Source organism: Emys orbicularis, chromosome 1 (genome assembly GCF_028017835.1).
Source record: "Emys orbicularis isolate rEmyOrb1 chromosome 1, rEmyOrb1.hap1, whole genome shotgun sequence".
NCBI lineage: Eukaryota > Metazoa > Chordata > Testudines > Emydidae > Emys > Emys orbicularis.
Window position 1 is genome coordinate 91,045,654 of NC_088683.1, and position 21,696 is coordinate 91,067,349.

Consider the following 21,696-nt stretch of genomic DNA (forward strand, 5'->3'; position numbering starts at 1 on the left):
TGGTAAGGGGAAAATAAGAGGTAATAAACTAGTTGGCTGATGAGTCAATATCACACCTGCATTTATCTGAAATGTGTGATTCTTCCACTTTAAACACCTGTACTTCTTTTAAGTGAATATGTCGTTGTTCAAATACAAGAATCTAAGTTGCTTGGTTGTGCTTTCTAGTCACAAAACTACAGGTGCATATCTTCAGTGGGGTGAGATCCTTTCTGAGACAGTCAAGAATCCTGAGATACTTTTCTCAACCCATAGTTTCATGCATTACCAGAAGGCATGGGTTAGGACCTGTGAAATCATTCACTCTGTGAGCTCAGTTCATCATTGTACTGTACCTTGTAAATCCTTTACATAAGTGTAACGTGAGTGTAAATTGCTACCATTCTGATGTGGTAGCATTTTACATCTACTGTGCACTGGTGTAAATGACTACACAAGGAGCAGGGCATTAGTGACTCTTGATGTGGGTGTTTTAAGGTTCTTACAAAAGAAACTAGGCAGCTGTTGTATTGCCAGTGTTTACACCTGTGTGGACATGCAGTGTTTATGCTGAAAATTATCCATGCCTCAGGAAATGATCATATTCTCAGGCACAGATAGGGTGGCTAGCAGCTTATGTGCCTGGAAACTCAATTGCCCTCATCTGGAGGAAAGCTGGCAGAAGGGGGCTAAATAAAGAGATCTCCATGAGGTTTTCCTTGCAGAGATTTCCAGAAGTGCTCCCCAATAAGGGCAGGGTTCTCCCATTAATATGGAAAGGCTTCAGGGCTCACGCAGAGATTCCTGGGAGGCTAGGGCCTTCCACGTGGAACCGCTGTATCTTCACAGCAGCTCTGGCCATGTGACTCCAACGGTGCCACACTCCCAGACTCCTCTGGTCACAACTGAACTGCTTCCAGGATGCCTTTAAAGGATCCCATTGCACCCCCATTGGGGAGGTGCAAACAAGTAATATAGCTTCAGATAGGGATGCTTGGAAGAGTCAACATCAATGACATGCAATACAGGCATGACGCATGAAGCTCTTTCCCATACATGAGCAATCCATTATAGAAGTGAGATGCACTTCTGTCTGTGTAAAGGCTGACCTTCTGAACAAAGCAGCATGACCAAGGAAGAGGCTTTGGAGATACAATGATGATGCATATCAACTCATTCCTGTCATAAATATGATTGACTACAAAACTAGCTTTTCTCACTGCGTTAGCCTTAAACATTTTAATTCTAAAAATATAGCTTTCACCAGGAGGGGAAAGAAAATTGTTTCAATTATTTTGCCCACATTTTGAAAATATTAAACCTCCAAAATACTGTCCCTTCCTATACCTTATGGCATTGTATTATGGGGAATGCATTTTTATTTTTCATACATTTCTCACATAAGTAAATCTATAGAGAAAGCTTACTGATCGCCAGTATCCAGCTGCTTACAGCTTCAGGACAGGTCACTAACTATTCTGAAAACAAAGAACGTGATTCTTCAGCAATTTTATCATTGGACAATCAATTTCAGTAGCTTTATGATTGAATCCTTTAATATTTATTCTGGTACAACTCCCATTCACTGATTTAAGTTTAATATAAGAACAGGAGTACTTGTGGCACCTTAGAGACTAACAAATTTATTTGAGCATAAGCTTTCGTGGGCTACAGCCCACTTCTTCAGATGCATAGAATGGAACATATATTGAGGAGATATATATACACATATACGGAGAGCATGAAAAGGTGGGAGTTGTCTTACCAACTCTGAGAGGCCAATTAAGTAAGAGACAAAAACTTTTGAAGTGATAATCAAGATAGCCCAGTACAGACATAAGTTTAATATAGTACCAAGCCAGGATCTGGTGTTATTAGACGCTTTGCACAAATAACAACTATACAATTTGGTCTCTAGATTGCAAATGAACTTAATACAACTATTTGTGTGCATGAATACCAGCATCATAAAACAGTTGGGCACATAACTTATAAATCCTGGCATTTATTCTTCCAATTTGCTTTTGTCCTTGTTCACAAAGCAGAAAGTACAGGTTGTTACTACCTTTCATGAACATGTTTTATATAAATTTAAAGCATTCATTTAAAAATCTCCCTTTATGAAGAACAAATAGTGACTAAAGGCAGGCACTGAAGAATTACATTTACCGCATGCAGGCTTACAATTTTGCTTGGAAACTTGTTTTGCAGGCAATGTATCTCTGAACTTGAGATTGGTTGACCCCGTATATGCCAGTCCAGGTGAAGGTCCCACCTATGAGAATTGTCCAGAAGGTATGTCTTTGCAAGGGGTTGGGATTAAAGCTAAATGGGAGAAAAAAATAACAGACTCAGAATATGGACAAAAATGGTGCTTCTCTCTCTGCCCCAGTAGAGTTAATTCAATTGTAAACCCGTGTGGATGCAGTTTAACACCTTTAAGATTGTTTAAGCTGGTCATGTTTTAGCCTAAGTATTTACAAACTTACTCCCAGAAGTTTAATCTTCCTCCATGGTAGGAATCGTTTAGAATGCGTCCGATTCCCCCTTGAACCACCACAGCACGTATAATTACAGATGAAAATCCAGCTACCATGATTCCAACCTGGAAAACATCTGTCCAGACTACTGCCTTTAGACCACCCTGTGTGAGGAATAGCACATTCAATGTATAGTAGGAGCATGAAATTAAGATGCAATTATAAATTTAGCAAGTTCAAATTTATGGGCCAGCTCATCCCCACCTGCGGAAAATCCCCTGGGAAGGGCAGGGTGAGGTGATCTGTTTCTCTGAGTCCCAAACACTCCTGCCCCCAGCCTGGCCAGTCTCTACCTGGGAGAGTAGAGACCAGTGCTACTCAGACTACCACAGCCCTTTCCACGTGGGAGTGGGCAGATCCACAGGCAGAGAGTGTTTTCCATATGCAATTTGGAGCAGGGGAGAGGATGACCTGGCCCTCTGTCTTCATTCAAGTTTAAACTCAATATTTGTATGCTACAAAATAGTGGAAGGTTGTTCTGTATTTTAACTAAGCAGTTAAAAGAAGAGGGGTTCTTTAAAATGAACTGCCAACATACCAGTGTGCAATAGAATGTACAGACTATTCCAGTTGCGATCACTGCACCCCACAAGTCAAATCCTGTGACTGAAAAAGAGGGAAAATGTACAACTGCAAAGACTGTTTTTGAAAAAAAGTAAATCCCTTAACATTCAAACAGATTTATAGGTTGGTCTGATTGCCTGAAAAAAAAAAGATTAGAACTATTTTAAATGGAAAAGTAGAAAATAATAACAATAGCACTGAAATGATTTGTGCACTAAAACCAAGTGACTTTGACAGACTAAGAATATAACCAGCTCATAACAACAGTTGTGATAGACTTTACAAACTGCTGAGCAATTAGAAATAGTTTTGCATCTAAGGACTAATTTCCCTTTAATTAAAATTTTAACTAAGACTATATCCTAAAGTTTCAAGCCCATGAGTTATCTCATTGACTTCAACACAATGGGATTTGTGCAGGTAGACAGTAAGGGAGTCCCATTCAAGTCAGGGTAACTGAGAGTTGAATTTGTCCCCAAGTCTTCAATCTCTTATAAAATCTGTCACAACTACCGGACCAATGCTGAAGTCTTCATTTAGGCAAAAAGTCAACAGGAGCTTAGGAAGACTTCTTAATTGGGCCCATAGTTACTTATGTTGATGTCTGTCTTAAAAACCTAATAGTTTTATGTATTGGAAAAAAATACATAAAATAAAACAAACTACCTTGTAAAATGTAAAATAATTAGCATATTTTCCTTTTACCTTGATTCAGTGCCAGAGCTGGAGCATAAATAACAATTCCAGTGTATAAAATCTAAGGAGGATAAAAGAAATACTAAATCAAATGAAAAGTAACTTGTTCTATACCTACTTAAACTAATTCACTTATAGTACACATAGGGAAATGTATCTATAGGTATACATAGAGTCTATATCACCAGTACTGTGCAGTATTAAGTAATAATTCCTATCATTTATAAGGAAAAAGTCAGAGGCTACCTAGTATTGCATTCTTCACGGTACACTGTTCCTAAAATGAACACTACTGTACAATGGCTCTTAAATACCCAGGCCCTCTTCAACTTTTCCTGGCTTTTCTACAAAGTATCATATTGTTTAAAAAATGCAGTAATCACATACAAATGCCATACTGCAGAAACCTGCGGAAAGAGGAAAAAATGCTGAGGCAGGCAAGTACTTTGCCAAGAAATCTCTTGCAATGTTAATGGCACTCAATATGCAAATATAACTCAGATTAACCGGGACTAGAGCTATGCCATTAGTCATTCGGGTGTAGTAATTAGGGTTTATAGCCACTGTAGGCTGCTGATATTGGTGGATGACATGCACATACAGGGTTGTGAGCAGGTCTGATTTTGCATCCCTCACCGGAAAGAGATATAGACAAACAAATCTTTTCCCTTATGATTATTATCATAATGGGACACTCAGTACTGATACCACCTATAGTAGTTTGATTTATTTCTTTTTAAATCCTGTTTGCCTTTTAACTGTTGGGTCAAATTCAGCCTTGGTCTTAGAGTCACGGAGTTTAAGACCACAAGGACCACTAGATCACCTAGTCTGACCTCCTGTATATCACAGGCCACCAACAGCACTCAGAACCTGCACACTAAACCCAACCACTGAGATTAGACCAAGGTATTACAGCCCACAAGAGACTAGACTGTGATGTGCCACAAGCAGAGAATAGGAGGGACCCAGGTGCACCAGTGCCTGAGGCCCCCATAATGGCAGAGAAATTATTAAGTGAGATCTACCCAGATAATCCAGGCAAGTGACCTGTACCCATATGCTGCAGAGGAAGACAAAAAACAAAACAAAAACAAAAACAAAAGGTCACTGCCCATCTGACCTGGGGAAAAATCCCTTCTCAACCCCACATATGGCAATCAATTATACCCTGAGCATGTGAGCAAGAACCAGCCAGCCGATCACCTGCGAGGGAAAACACTTGGTGCCACCTCAGAGCCCTAGCCATCCCCATCCAATGTCTCATCTGCAGCCATAGTCACCCCTGCTGCTTCAGAGGAAGGAGATTTGTAAAAAAAAACACAACCCTCCAGCTGTCAGCTTGGTGTAACTCCACAAGGCCAAACACAGAGATGTAGCTTGGAATAAACAGGTGCAACTTCCATGGAAGTCTCTGGACCAAATTCAACAACAACATCAGCAGTGGGGTAAGTTACACATCGAGGAGTTGATTCTGCATTCATTTACACCTATTTTATGGGATTTAAATCTACTGACTTCAGCTGAGTTCCTCCTGATTTACACTGGTGTGAGATCAGACTCTGACTCATGTGTACGTGGTAAAGTATTATAACCTGCAGTTACTTGGAATTCAGCAAATGTGCAAACTTACACGTATAACATACACTCCCTCCTACAGTCCTCTTGGCCTGTAACACAACAAGCAACTAACAAAGGGGAAAATAAAGCCACTCCCCGGCTCCTTTAACTTGTACCATCGTATATCCAGCCTCCAGTGGTTTATACCGATAATATTCCTATTGACCTTGGTGGGGACAGCACCTTGTTAAACCATCAGCTGAATTTGCTCTTTCCCCACAGAATTCCAAACTGGTGCCATTTACAACTGTTTTGTGTACTTTGGGCCAGATTTTTGGCCCAGATAAGGCTGCTTCACACTGTTCCTGTAGCACAAAGAAGTCATAAACTCAGCTAAGACAGGGCTGCAGAGGATTCCCCCTATGTTGGGGAATCCTCTGGTGACCATAGGGCTGCCATAGCAACTCCTATGCCATACCCTTTCCACTGTCACCTCCACCAGTGCCCCCTTCTCCTGGTGAAAGGGGGCCTGGTCAGGGTATCCCTACACTCCGGCAATCTTCAGGTGCCAGAATGGCCCCTTGAAACTGTGGGCATCCAGGTTTAACATATAGGCTGCTGTAAATTATGTTAAGGGCCAGACACACTCCCAGATTGGGGAAACGCAAAGGTGGCTTAAAGCCACCTTTCCCCTCTATGCTCTTCCTGAGGTGTGCTGAGTATATCCCCCCCACAGCTCAGGATCTAGCTCCACAGAGAATGCTCTATCAGTGCAAGCTACACTGTTTTGTCACTTACACCTGTTTTCTGACCAAGCTACACCTAACTTGTAGCCTTCACAAATTATAGAGTACCTGGCCGACTGTCAGCTTGGCATGGTACAGCAAACTTTTTGAGTGCGTCAGCATAGAAAAATAGCTTTCTAATATGCAGTGAATGTTTTCCCATCTGCTTTCTGGCATCCCAGACAAAATGTGTTCTTGCCACAATCATTATCAGATTTTGTTTAAATTAAAAGAAGAATCAAGATCTAATCTTTCAACTTCTTCATTTTATTTAGATTGTGTTCCTATATTAAGAAAAAATGACACACCGATGGCTATGGAATTCATATTCCTGTGGAAGCAGGACCAATAAAATTATACCAGCAAAACGGTAAAATACTATTTTTTAAAAATCTTCCTGTTAATGATCCAGACAGTTTCAGATATAAGCTTTAGCACAGAGAAATACATATTTTCTTGGACATGTTTCTAATATGTATTGAACTATTTTTCTCTGTGGTTTACGAATAGCTTGTCCCACTTTTAGCCTTCAGTTTCTTAGTGAATATTATTTTAGGGTGAGATGACAGCAGTATTTAAATATATTGGTGTTCCACTATTCTCCTAGTGCTTTCTATATCTCTGAGGGGTTTGTATTGCTTTACAGGGAGGGACAAGTACCAGTGCCAAGTAGCAAGCAGCCAGCTAGCATTGCAATGTGTGTTTAGTTCAACATTCCCTAGATACTCAGGTTACTCAAGGATCCTCTGGGCAGGGAACAAAGAGCAGTGCTGGACAGCGTATGCTCTTCATTACTATAGCTCAGTGGTTTGAGCATTGGCCTGCTAAACCCAGGGTTGTGAGTTCAATCTTTGAGGGGACCATTTGGGGATTTAGTTGGGGATTGGTCCTGCTTTGAGCAGGGGGTTGGACTAGATGACCTCCTGAGGTCCCTTCCAACCCTAAGAATCTATGATTATATGCACATATTACTAGGTAGTATGAAGAACTTCCTTGTCTCTTTCTTTCATGTCAATTTCTGACATTTCACAATAAACTTAGCAACCACTTTCACGTGACTACCAGTTACACCACACTGAAGTAATGCTAAAGGCTATTAAAGATCAAAGAACCTGTTTGAGGTTTACTTGCCGTTTGTATAATGAAGAGGATTGTCCCACAAAGACGCAGATATTTATTAAATCGAAGCTCCAAATACTGCAAAAGAGGTGAATAAACAACTTTAATGTCAAAAATATACATTTATAGAAATGGTATTAAGAAATCTCCTGTAAGAAAAGATAATACTGTTCAGCAGAAGTAACAGTTTTTATATTCACATGAATGATTGTCAGCTCTCATGGTCAACCTGATCTTGTTTTCTGCAGACATCACTGTCATTTAGTTAAACCTGAGAGAAGCTAAATATTTACCTAGTCAGTACAAGATGGAGTACATAGAAGAGTTTGGTCATATATACATATGTATGTAGCGCTTTCTAGCACAGGTGTCTTAAAGCACTTTACAGATGATAGTTGTATATTGTGACTGGACAAAATCCAGCAGTTGTTATGCCTTTAGCTACAATCCTAACTAGTTGTGAGTGAATATAACTTTTTTATTGTGAGGAGGAAGAAAGAGTTATCTCTACCCTCTTTGAAAACTGCCAAGATTTTTATTTGCACCGGAACAGCCGCTTGAGATGGGCAGAAGGCTTTCAGTTTAACTGGGTCATCTAAATCTGGATCTCCTGCTACTGTAAAACCACCAACAGCACTTGCCTGAGGCATTCACTGTCTGTTAGCATTATACATAAACCCAATCTGGGATGGTGTATAATAATAAATGAATAATAATAATAATACCCAGATCTTATACAGCATGAATAGGGCCCTACCAAATTCATAGTCCATTTTGGTCAATTTCATGGTCATAGGATTTTAAAAATAGTAAATTTCATGATTTCAGCTATTTAAATCTGAAATTTCATGGTGATGTAATTGTAGGGGTCCTACCCCAAAAAGGAGTGGTGGTGGGGTCGCAAGGTTATTGTGGGGGGGTTGTGGTACTGCTACCCTTACTTCTGTCCTGCTGCTGGCAGTGGCGCTGCCTTCAGAATGTGGTGGCCAGAGAGCAGCGGCTGTTGGCCAGGAGCATGGTATGGTATTGCCACCCTTACTTCTGCGCTGCTGCCTGCAGAGCTGGGCCCTCAGGCAGCAGCCGCTACTCTCCGGCCGCCCAGCTCTGAAGGCAGCAGTGCAGAAGTAAGGTGGCATGGTATGGCATTGCCATCTTTACTTTTGCCAGATGCTGGTGGGGTGCTGCCTTCAGAGCTGGGTGCCTGGCCAACAGCCGCTGTCTCCGGCCACCCAGCTCTGAAGGCAGCACAGAAGTAAGGGTGGCAATACCACGATCCCCCCTAAAATAACCTTGTGACCCCTCTGCAACTCCCTTTTGAGTCAGGACCCCCAATTTGAGAAATTCTGGTCTCCCCCATGAAATTGGTATAGTATAGGGTAAAAGCACACAAAAGACCAGATTTCACGGGGGGAGACCAGATTTCATGTTCCATGTTGCGTTTTTGATGGCTGTGAATTTGGTAGGTGTGGTAAGGTGAGGCCCTGAAACATAAACCCTTGTATCAGAGGCCCGGTATGAGACCTAAGGCCTGAGCTAAAGTAATGGTCAAGACTTTGCTAACATAAAGCAAAGTTAAGCTGTGAGCCAGAGGCAGGTCATGCTCACAGAAGCTGGCAAGAAGCAGGCTGATGCTGCAATTATACACATACCTGAGCACTAAGCACTAGTAATATAAACATGTGCCAGGATGGTACCAGAACAGTCCAGGACTAGCACATTCCACACAGATAACAAGGAAGACATGGTCCTAAAGGATAACATGATTAATGGAGTTGTTTTGTTCGAACCAACATGTACAGGGTGATAGGCGGCACCTTACTATGTAGAGGGGTTGTACCTCAGTACATCAGGAGTGATGTGTAACTTGTCTGTACCTGTGTATAAGAATTCACCCCTGAGGAGTTGTCTTGGTCCAGCCTAAGGGGCAGTGGAGAGTCCCGCCACTGACTGAGATGGTCCATTGTCAGGGGGCACATATTCATAGTATGTCCTGTAGAGTCTGCGGGAAACTATTACTGTGTTTCGTTTGGCAATAAACCTGGCCGGGTGCCTTCGTACCTTATCGGAGTCTGTGGTCATTGGGGGTTCTGTCAGGGTTTGCTGTGTCAGCTATCTGCACAGAGCCGGGGCAGCACACAGAGGGAACACACGCACACAGCCGACTGTTATCAACATTTTGCACAGCAGAGCACCACACCGGTGACATCTGACGACAGTAGGGCCCTAAGCATGAACCACAACCTTCTGCCTACAGTGTCGGCTAAGACTCAAGATCCTCAACTAACAGTCAATCTTGGCTTCATTTGACTGTTTACCCTGAAATTTCATTCCCTTGTCTTAACAGAAACATCCATGTACAGTTGGGAAAAGGAGATCTCCTTTACCCGCCAATCTGATCAATCAATGCAGATACAAATATCTCATTATTTCAAAGAGTTGGCATTCGTCTTTGAGTCTTTGCAATTGTTTAAACATCACTTGAATTTTGAATGGATGCATACAGAGAGGCAGAGTTTAACTCTTCGGTGAACAAAAAGAAGTGTTTGCACTATGGTAGTCTGCTCGTACTATCAGTGCGGGGAATGAACTTAATGGCTGCACTATAATAATACTGCATTTTTTACTGGTCTTTTTCAGGAGTTAGTGTCTAGTCAGAAGTAAGGGCCCAAAACGTATGTGGTGCAAAGTCAACTTGAGGCAGCTAGAGATTTGTACTGGAGAACTCCCCCTATGTTGGGGAGAATCTAATGGAGGCTGTTCTTCCGCCTCCTGTGCAGAAACTTCACTGCTTGGTGTAAGAATAGGCAAGACGCAGGAAGAGTGAAGGGGTGATGTCAACAAGACTCCCAGTTCCCCATGGATTCTAGATCCCTCAGGGACTTTATGCCAGAGGCCTAAGTTAAAATTGCCCCTGTACAGCTTTACCTCACTGGGCTGGGGTGCAGTGGAAAATCAAGCCCTAATTTTCTAAAGCCATATTTTGGCACCTAGGTAAAGAAGTGGCCTGACTTTCACATATGCTGAGCACTTGCAGATCTCATTGTATAAGTACTATGGAAAATCCAGCCACGGCTATTTAGGGCCCTGATCCAGAGACCTATTTATTTGTAAATGCAAGAGGAAGTCCCAATGAAATCAGTAAGACTGTTCATATGCTTGACTATTCATATGGGCGTCCAAATGCTCTGCTGGATTGGGCCTTTGTGCCTCAACATGGATTTAGGAACTTAAGTTGAGGCAGGCACCCAGGATTGGGAGTTTCAGCTTCTATTTTAGAGGGCTTTTCTTTGTGTTTTATTATTTATTCCAAGTCACCAACCAATCTGTGCAAAAATAAATCCACAGTTTGGATTGAAAATCTGGAGGGCTAACAATCTCCAGGAGCAAACCCATATGGAATGAGTCTATTGAGACGGGAGATCTTAGGGGTGGTGGAGAGACATGCCATGGCCTCTGCAAGGGGGAAATATCAATTGGAAGGGGCGTGCTAGTAGAGAGGCAAGGCCACCTAGGGGACGCTCCTGAGAGACACAGAGGCATAGGGGATCGGTATGGAGGACACAGAGAGGATGCTGAATGGGGCTAATGCTCCCTAAGGGGGAGAGGTGGCAGCCCCGCTTACCTCGTAGGTGCTGGTGATCCCCAGCCTGTAGAAGACGGGCAGGAAGACTTCGGCGCTGATGACCACCACCAGGAAGTAGGTGATGGCGAAGATGCAGAATATGGCCCCGTACCGGTAGATCTCCGCCGGGGTGCCCAGCACGGTGACCGCCGACATGAAGCTGGCGGTGAGGGACAGCGCCACGGGCAGGGCGCTCATGCTGCGGCCGCCCATCAGGAAGTCTTTGGAGGTCTGCTGACCGCCGCCCGCGAAGGCGTAGTACACGCCGATGACCGCGGAGACCAGCAGCATGGCCCCGAACACCACATAGTCCCACACGGTGAAGTGCCCGATGCTCATCGCCCGAGCCTCACGGGCGCTCGCAGCCGAGGGGTTGTGTTTAACTCTGGAGGGGAGGGCCGCTCCGGGGGTTGCTACTCTGGGCTAGGGCCGGCAACCAGCGATTCTCGATCTGCGCGCCCCGCTCCCTGCGCGCCCCGTGCCGACTCTGCGCGCCCAGCACTCAGTGCGCCCTGTGTCCGGCTCTGCGCGCCCCTGCTCTCTGCGCGCCCTGTGCCCGGCTCTGCGCGCCCCGCTCTCAATGCGCCCTGTGCCCGGCTCTGCGCGCCCCGCTCTCAATGCGCCCTGTGCCCGGCTCCGCGCGCCCTGCTCTCAGCGCGCCCCGTGCTCGGCTCTGCGAGCTCTGTTCTCTGCGCTTCCGTGCGCTTTTGAGTGCCCTGGACCCGCTGAAGGCTCAGGGGACCGTTCTCTGCTCCCCTTACAGGTGCTGGTCCCTCGGCGCACGTGGGCTCAGCTGCGTGGGGAACACCAAGAGCAGTGACCAAATAAAAGTCCCAGGTGAGTGGTTGACAGAAACCAGCTCAGCAGAGGAGCAGGAGGTGCATGCCCAAGATCTACCTACCCTCCGCCTCCTCCCAGCGCGGTATCGCGTGGGCACACTATGGGAGAGTAACCCCGGAGGAAGATTAGCTGTTAAATGTCTCTCTCAGCTCTTGCGCGAAGAATATTGCGTCTGGCTTTTATCAAGAGGGAGGGGGCTGTTAGAAGGTGCTAATATGACCTCAGCCCTATCTCGCTGACGGCACAGTGTCATTCATTTCAACATACTTGTCCCTCTCATCCCTATGATTAAGAGGTTTGCGGGTGGGAGGAAATCAGCCCGCCCTCAAAACACTCACCGGCTTCTTCCCAACACTTACCAGGATTTCATGCCATTCTATGCCCCACAGCCTCCAAAAGGCCTGGAGGAGTTTTGTATGGCTGCTTGTATGGTAGGCTGTTACAGAGATCAGTGGTTTTCAACCCGTGGTCCCTGGACCCCTGGAGGTCCACGAACTATGTTTAAGATTTCCAAAGGGGTTTTACCTTCATTCCAAGTTTTTTTAGAAGTCCTAAAAAAGAAAAAAATGTTGAAAACCACTGCTCTAACATGTAGCCGTTATCTACAATCCTGTAATTTTCAATACTACTGCATAGGTGTTGTCTCCCTACAGCAAGGCAAGTAGCAAACCCCTTCATAGTCAGAAACCCATTTAATACATCTTTTATGTAAAAGACCTTCCCTTTCCCCCATACTCAGGTAACCTCAGGATCAACAGTACCACTAGTCAAGATATCTCCTTAGAATGAGACTGCTCACCACATGCACCTTCATCAACAGCATTTGGTCACCAGGAGAAAAAATAGTGCCCTTTACATTCCCAGGATGTTTTCTAGCATTCCATATTCAGATAAAGATATTGGTATTGCATTTCCCAAAAGAAAAGAAAAGACAGAAACGTTTTTAATAACTGCAACTCTGCAAATTAAATCTTTAATATGACCAGGTTATATGAGGATCTTACTTTCTAGCTGTATGAAGCCCCAAAGTAGTTAGTTGAGTGTTCTAATGGTTTACATGGGACCAGAATGGATTTCCTTAGATTTGGCACAGTAGGGCCTCTTTGAACTATTCAAAATTGTGTTAGCCCGTGGGACTTTCCTTTGAAGTGTTTGCACATGCAGGCTTCAAATAATGAGTGTCTCACCGTGGAATGGATTCACTAGCAATAGCTGGAGCTTTCTACTTCACTCCTAGAAGATATTATCAACAGGTAACATTTTCAACAATACCTATGTGACTTAGGAGCCTAGAGTTGACTTTCAATTAGACTGTAGAATTCTAAAGAGACAAGGTGGGTGAGGTAATGTCTTTTACAGGAACAACTTCTGATGGTGAGAGAGACAAACTTTGGAGCTTACACAAGGCCTCTTAGTCAGTTAGGTACTGTTCAAAACTTGAACTGACATTTCTGGTCCCAATTGTCTTTTGCAGGACACTGAAATGGCTGTTTGTCTACAATTCCCTACACTATTTCCCCATATCTAATTACTAGCTGAGCATGACTCTGTTCAAACATCTAGCACAATATCATGTTACAGACTCTTCACCCGCTCTCTGTTTACTACAAAATAAAATATTGAATCCATAATACTGCATTTCTACAATAATTTTTTAATCCAACCAAGCTTTCAGTGGCTGCTGAGTGTTGGTTATATTTTGAAAGTGCTCTCAGAGCATGTGTGTAAGGATATCAATGTCCATCCATAAAAATAGTATTTATATTTTTTTTAAAACTCAATTATGATGAAAACCTTTCAAAACAAACACTTTTTTCACAGAAATTTATTCTTAAATGGGATTAGAGTATGCAAAGTGCTATCAGAGAGCATGCATTAGAGGTCTGCTTGGGCCTAATTTTAAGGCATGACCTGGACCTGAACCCAAGCTGAGCACAGCAGACCTGAAGCCAGCCCAAGCATGTTGAGCTGTTTTCAGAACTGACCTGACCCAAACCCAACACTTCCCCCCAAAACTGTGTCAGTGCTGCTGACCCATTCTTGGGGTTCAGCCTGAAGGGGTCTTCCCACTCCCCACACCCTGTGCCTGTGAACTGTCCCCGGCTGCCTCCTGCCCATGTGGTTGATGCAGCAGTAGCTGCATGTAGCGTGCCCCACTCCTGCCAGTCACCACCGCCTGATTGCATGGCGTGTGCTGGGAAGTGGGAGGCGCTGCGACTCATTGGCATGCTTGGGCCTCAGCACACCGAGTACAGCAAGGTGGCAGCAGCTGGCAGAAGTAGGGCATGCAGTCACCGCCACGCCAACCCCATGGACAGAAGGAGGTGATCAGAGACAACCCAAACCAAGGGGGTTGGGTTGTTTTCAGACCTGGCCCAACCCAACCCCAACATTTGTAGTCAGGTCCAGTTAGGTTGTGGTTGGGGTTGGGTTGCAAGGCTCCACTGTGCATGGAGTTATGTCAGCTAAACTCAGGATTAGGGCTGGCTGAAAGACAAGGATTCCACTTTGCAAAACATCGTGAGGTTTTGAAAATTGTTTTCATTTTGCATTGGAAGAAAACCAGACCTTTTGAATTTTATTGGTGAAAAAACGCCAGAGCACATGAGAGCAGCCCCACCTCCAAATAGCCAATAGCCTGAGGATTAAGGCACATATAGGCACTTAACTGTGGTGTGGGAGCCCTATTTACAAGTCCCTGTTCTACCTGATTTAGAGCAGGGACTTGAATCTGGGTCTCTTACATCCCCGCTGGATGTCCTAAACACCAGGGTAAGGAGTCAGTCTCTCTCTCTCTGGAGTCAATGAATATTTCATTATTTATACAAAGTGTGAACAGCTCCAAGTGGGGCGGGGGGGGGGGGGTGAGCAAGAGACTGACTGGCTCTATAGCCCCTAGCCCTCCGGACTAGGGGCTATGCTGGGGTCTCTCTCTCTCTCTCTCGCTCTCTCTCTTTGAAATCCGGACCTGGGAAAGTTTTCTGATGAAAGTTTTGTCAAAACTGTTACATTACTGCTAAAAGTTTTGATTTCAATGAACCGGCATTTTCTGATGGTAAAAGAAACCCCATTGCCTTGGAAATTTCCCAACCATCTTGTGAGACAGAGAGTTGGGAATCAGCAACTGATCCCATGCTCTGGTCCCTGATTAACCAATTAGGCCTCAGGGGAGGGCCTGGTTAAGGAGAGGCGTTCCTGATTTCCAGATCAGATTGGGGTTGGGCTAATGAGCTAATTAGCCCATTAACAAGGAGAGTGGATAAAAGAGCACAGGAAGGAAGTGACAGGGGGAGAAGCAGTAGCTGGCCCAGTCCCAGTCCCACGTGACAAAATGGAGTTTTTCTGGAGGAGATACCTTTCTATCCCACCTGCCCTCTGGAGAAGGGGTAGTGAAGTTGGATGACATTGTAAATACTGTGACTGCACTAGTGTTTAAAAGATGGTGGAGTGAAACACTGTAAATAAACTGCATGGTGGGATCTACAAAAGGGAAGGGCTCTGAGCAGTCTGTGTGAAGCAAAAGAAGGATGGGAGCTGGAGGAACCCCTCCCCCAGCTCTATTCAGGATGGGTATAAACAATGGTCTCTCTCACAAATATACCTCTGTGTGCTATGGTCATATCTCTGTGTTCACAGTGATGGTTTGCTCTTGTTAGCATATTACAGGCCATACAAATGATAGCCCAGATAAACAAAGCATCAGCTGTACCATCTTTGTACATGGCTGTAAATCTAGTTAGTTATGCTTTATTGCACAGTGTCATATCAACATAAATATTATATGTCAAACCATTGTTGTGAAACTCAAGCTGAACTATGAGGAAATCTCTTACAGCATTCAACTGTTGTAGGTGTGGTTTATTTTTCTGAGGATTTCATGCAAGCTGATTTTCAGATATCATAAAGGTGCAGAAGGACAATCATAAATCCTCTTTCTTGGCTAATTCAGCCTTTTTGAAATATTGGCAATAAATGGATATCAGACCAATATCCTGAATCAGAGTAAATCAACCAGGGCAGCGCTATTGAATTCAATGGCACTGATTTTTCTCACCCAGACTAATGCAAACCAAGAGTAACTCCATGGGAGTCAATGGAGTTACACTGGTGTAAGAGGAGGCTCAAGCCCATTTGCTCTTTCTCATTGGTACCGTGTAAACATAAATGGTTGTCACGCAGAGAGAGAGCCCATTTCATAGTTATCCTATGGCCACTTTGCATCACCTACATGGGTGCAAAGCAGCCATATATCCCTTCATACCCTCCCCACAACACACCTGGTGCAGGAGACTTGGCTCTGTGACTTCTCCTCTTGCAAGAGCCCATGAGATAGGGGGCATTCCAGGTTGGGTCAAGATTGGGAGGGTGTTGGACAAGGCAGTCTTGTGCCCCAACTATTTCCCTGGGCCCAAGTTAAGGCAACCTTCAGGTTATCCCTAATCAGGGCCAGATCCCAAACTGGCCCTTGGCAGGCCTGGGTTCACAAACCAGCTCCATGCCTGCCTCAGATTTTGCCCCAGCACAGGGCTTACTTCCATCTTCAGACATTATGGTGATGAGGTCACTAAAAGTATCTAGACTGATTGGCTAGACCAGAGATCGGCAACCTTTGGCACGTGGCTTGCCAGGGTAAGCACCCTGGCGGGGCGGGTCGGTTTGTTTACCTGCCGCATCCGCAGGTTCGGCGGATCACGGCTCCCACTGGCCACAGTTCGCCATCCCAGGCCAATGGGGGCTGTGGGAAGCGGCGGCCAGCACATTCCTCGGCCCACACCGCTTCCCGCAACCCCCATTGGCCTGGAGCGGCGAACCGTGGCCAGTGAGGAACTTGCGGACGTGGCAGGTAAACAAACTGGCCCAGCCCGCCAGGGTGCTTACCCTTGTGAGCCATGTGCCAAAGGTTGCAGATCCCTGGTGTAGATGAAAGCTTGGTATTGGCAAAGGCTGTTCTCCTAAAATCCTTAAAATGGACTAGGAGAGCAGTAGAAACCAGAGGTACAGCTTGCCAGCTATATAACAGCATTCATGGTTAGCTCTGGCAGATCAGGAGCTAACAAAGTTTAAATTATAATTTTGTTCTGAAAAATAACTTAAACGTATGTGTGTCTGTCAAGTTCCAGATCAGTTCACAAATAAAGAAATGTTTGTTCTAACTATCTGTCCTACAAACACTGAACTGGGATGTGAAAGTCAAGCTTTGTTCTTTTCTGTTTCAGAAAATGCCAATTCATCTAAAGTGAAACATTTCGTGAAAACATGTCACCTTTGATGAAAATTCATTTTGAAATGAAAATTGTAAAAGAGCATTTTGATAAGGTCAGAATGTTCCATTTCAACCTTTTCAGAATGAAATGTTTTGAATTTTCATTTTGAAACAACTTTTCACTTCAATTTTTTTTATTTTATAGTACAGAACATAAAATGAAAAATATATTTATGAAATAGCTATAAACAGAACAAATATTTTGATTTTTGTCGAAACACAACCTTTGGACCTGAAACCTGTTTTTTCTTCAGAATTTTGGTTCATGTGAGATTTCAAAATATTTTGGTTTTATTCCATTCTGGAATGGAAGAAATTCTGAAATCATGAAAACAAAAATCTGGTTCCTGCACTGCTTTACTTGCACATCATCATCAGTAACCCTGATTCTGATGTAGTTAAGGTCCAGTTGAAGATCACTGATCAGGGGTCAATGATGATCATGTTTTGTGCCCCTGACCATTATTTGCTATTTGGTTCTGCTTTCATCTATCCTGTTAGCTATATTTGACCATACATTGTTATTTTGAATGACTAACACAGTAGCCAGTTATCCACAAACCAATACTGAGTGAGTTTATCTTAATTCCATTTAAATGAATGGAAAAGGCTACATATAGATATCTTGTTATACCTGTTTTATCGTGATGTTTTAAAAAAATCATCAGTAAAAAGAAAATGAAAAATATTTTAGCAAATTGCTTAAATAACTGTGCATATATTTTTTCTGCTCTTCTATTAATGGTCTTTGGACATTTCAAAATGCCCCAGCAGTGGGTACTAAAAGGAAAGATATAATCATTACTATTCACTGTGGAATTAGGATCAGCTCTCTTAAGAAAGTAATATCCACTTGGCAGCTGTATTCTTAGAACTGGGACTTTGCTTTACCGGGACTTTCTGTATTTTTCACTCTCTTGTTGCCAAGTAATTGGATTTGCAATTCCAACAAAAGCATAGTGGAACATTTAAAAGTCACTTTCTCACAGACTACATTCCATCTGTGTCCAGTAATAATATGGAATAGTCATCTAGTGCTTTTTGTCTTCAAAGTCCATCATACACAACAACTAATTAAGCATTGCAACAAGTATGGACCTGACCTTGCATTTTTTGCACCTCCAATACTCCTGCTAAATGCAATGGGAATGTTGGGTGTGGATTAAGTTAAGGAACAACAGTTTATAGGGATGGAGAAACTCAGGCCCTAATCCAGCAAGTATTGCAATTGGACTATTCACATGCTTAAAATTAGGCCCCTTTGAGTCCTTTGCTGGATTGAGGCCTAAGGAAGAGAGACAAAGGCCCAGATCCACAAGGTATTTAGGCTTTGCAACACTAAGTATGATGGTGCCTAACTTTTATGCACCTAGAACAGGGATCAGCAACCTTTGGTGGGACGGGACGGTTTGTTTACCTGCCGCGTCCGCAAGTTCAGCCGATCGCGGCTCCCCCTGGCCGTAGTTCGCCGCTCCAGGCCAATGGGGGCTGCGGGAAGCGGCAGCCAGCACATCCCTCGGCCCACACTGCTTCCCGCAGCCCCCATTGGCCTGGAGCGGTGAACCGCGGCCAGGGGGAGCCGCGATTGGCCGAACCTGCGGACGCGGCAGATAAAGAAACCAGCCCGGCTCGCCAGGGTGCTTACCCTGGTGGGCCACGTTCCAAAGGTTGCCAATCCCTGACCTAGAAAATCACAAGACCAGCACTGCGATCTGCAAAGCCTCAGTTAGGTGCCTAGGCTTCCTGTACAATGAATGGGGAAAGAAGGTGTCTTAGACTGCAATCCACAAAGGCAGCATGCTAGGTAGGGTGCTGCTTAAGCTAGCCAATGGAAGATGCCAATGGGTCAGTGCTAAGCTCCACCCCTCTCTCAGAGACAAGCGCCTAAGTCTGGTTTGCAGGGAGCGAATGCCTATCACTGCTAGTGATCCATGAACGGGGAGAAGATGGGTGTTTAACTGCCTAGGTTGTATGCAGGATCCCGATCCTGTAAGTGGCCTTGAGCATGTCTACTGGATTGGGCTCCTCAGGTGAGTTCATACAAAACAGCTGGGATGGGGTGGGGCGAGGCAGAAAGAAGGAATACTTCATAATCTAATGCGGTGGTGGGCAACCTGCGCCCCATCTGGGTAATCTGATTGCGAGTTGCGAGACATTTTGCTGACCGTGACCATCTGCAGGTCACAGCCCCCCGCAGCTCCCAATGGTCATGGTTCGTCGTTGCCGGCCAATGGGAGCTGCGGGAAGTGGCGGTCCAAAGGGACGTGCTGGCCACTGCTTCCCGCAGCTCCCATTGGCCAGGAACAGCGAACCGCAGCCACTGGGAGCTGCAGGGGGCCATGCCTGTGCACGGTCAATGTCAGCAAAATGTCTCGCGGCCCGCAATCAGATTACCCTGATGGGCCGCAGGCTGCCCACCACTGGTCTAATGGAATGATCCCTGTTCAAATCCCTTCTTCCCTCAGGAGGTGGATTTAAACCAGGCCTCTCCCATCCTGGATGAGTACTCTATACACTAAGGTAAAGGTTATAAGTGCTCAGAGGCTGCCTACTAGATCAGGCTTCCACATGCAATTTAGGTGGCCAAACATGTATCTACCCAGGCTTGTGTCTCACTGGGGCTTAGGTAGGAGATGGAGGTCTCCCTATGCATGGAGGAAAAAACTTTGGTGTGGAGTGAGTTTAGGCACCTACAGAGTTAGGCAGCTGCAGAGCAGGAACATAAGAACATAAGAATGGCCATACTGGGTCAGACCAAAGGTCCATCCAGTCCAGTATCCTGTCTTCCAACAGTGACCAATGCCAGGTGTCCCAGAGGGAGTGAACCTAGCAGGTAATGATCAAGTGATCTCTCTCCTGCCATCCATCTCCACCCTCTGACAAACAGAGGCTAGGGACACCATTCCTTACCCATCCTGGCTAATTGCCATTAATGAACTTAACCTCCATGAATTTATCTAGTTCTCTTTTAAATCCTGTTATAGTCCTAACCTTCACAACCTCCTCAGGCAAGGAGTTCCACAGGTTGACTGTGTGCTGTATGAAGGAAAACTTCCTTTTATGTTTTAAACCTGCTGCCCATTAATTTCATTTGGTGGCCCCTAGTTCTTATATTATGGGAACAAGTAAATAACTTTTCCTTATTCACTTTCTCCACACCACTCATGATTTTATATACCTCTATCATATCCCCCCTTAGTCTCTTTTCCAAGCTGAAAAGTCCTAGCCTCTTTAATCTCTCCTCATATGGCACCCATTCCAACCCCCTAATCATTTTAGTTGCCCTTCTCTGAACCTTTTCTAATGCCAGTATATCTTTTTTGAGATGAGGAGACCACATCTGTATGCAGTATTCAAGATGTGGGCATGCCATGGATTTATATAAGGGCAATAAGATATTCTCCATCTTATTCTCTATCCCTTTTTTAATGATTCCTAACATCCTGTTTGCTTTTTTGACTGCCGCTGCACACTGCGTGGACGTCTTCAGAGAACTATCCACGATCTCTTTCCTGATTAGTTGTAACTAAATTAGCCCCCATCATATTGTATGTATAGTTGGGGTTATTTTTTCCAATGTGCATTACTTTACGTTTATCTACATTAAATTTCATTTGCCATTTTGTTGCCCAATCACTTGGTTTTGTGATATCTTTTTGAAGTTCTTCACAGTCTGCTTTGGTCTTAACTATCTTGAGCAGTTTAGTATCATCTGCAAACTTTGCCACCTCACTGTTTACCCCTTTCTCCAGATCATTTATGAATAAGTTGAATAGGATTGGTCCTAGGACTGACCCTTGGGGAACATCACTAGTTACCCCTCTCCATTCTGAAAATTTACCATTTATTCCTACCCTTTGTTCCCTGTCTTTTAACCAGTTCTCAATCCACGAAAGGATCTTCCCTCTTATCCCATGACAACTTAATTTATATAAGAGCCTTTGGTGAGGGACCTTGTCAAAGGCTTTCTGGAAATCTAAGTACACTATGTCCACTGTATCCCCCTTGTCCACATGTTTGTTGACCCCTTCAAAGAACTCTAATAGATTAGTAAGACATGATTTCCTTTTACAGAAACCATGTTGACTTTTGCCCAACAATTTATGTTCTTCTATGTGTCTGACAATTTTATTCTTTACTAGTGTTTCAACTAATTTGCCCGGTACTGGCATTAGACTTACCGGTCTGTAATTGCCGGGATCACCTTTAGAGGCCTTTTTAAATATTGGCGTTACATTAGCTATCTTCCAGTCAGGAGTTTTGTGGATTGCAGTGATGCCTAAATACAGGACTGAGGCAACTAAGTACCTTCATGGATTGCATGCTAGGAGCTTAAATACCTTTATGGATCTTGGCCAAAGTGACTAGTGTAGGACCGCAGAGGGGGAATTAGCACTAGAGCTGAGAAATACTGCAGGGCAGGAAGGGGAAATCAAATATTAAATTGACATTTTTAATTAATTAACTTTGACTGCTCTTCTGTTTTGCTTTCCACGGATATTCTGTCAAATAAGTTTTGCTAGCAAATTGATTTTAAGATCAATTGCTCAAATAGTCTCAGAAAGCATATTTCAAATTGCATAACCAGCCAACAAAAATGCACATTCTACAATCAAAATGTGCACTGTTGTTGGTTAATTAAATACATTATCAATCAGGGAACAGAGATAGTACTACATGATGCATGTAAGTCACTGACACAGCTTGAATGTTAAATATTTGTAATGA

At 44.0% G+C, this 21,696-nt stretch overlaps 1 protein-coding gene across 1 annotated transcript in view; it reads right to left on the reverse strand.

Annotated features, from left to right (window-relative positions):
- The window catches only part of SLC5A8 (solute carrier family 5 member 8), a 30,279-nt gene extending 19,075 nt beyond the window's left edge, over positions 1–11,204 (reverse strand). Inside the window, exons 1-6 of the mRNA XM_065412045.1 lie at positions 10,866–11,204; positions 7,256–7,321; positions 3,789–3,840; positions 3,058–3,125; positions 2,469–2,623; positions 2,164–2,304 (exon numbers count right to left, since the gene is read on the reverse strand). Coding sequence (XP_065268117.1) covers positions 2,164–2,304; positions 2,469–2,623; positions 3,058–3,125; positions 3,789–3,840; positions 7,256–7,321; positions 10,866–11,204 — 821 coding nt within the window. The remainder of the gene's footprint in view (positions 1–2,163; positions 2,305–2,468; positions 2,624–3,057; positions 3,126–3,788; positions 3,841–7,255; positions 7,322–10,865) is intronic.
- Between the last annotated feature and the right edge of the window lie 10,492 nt (positions 11,205–21,696).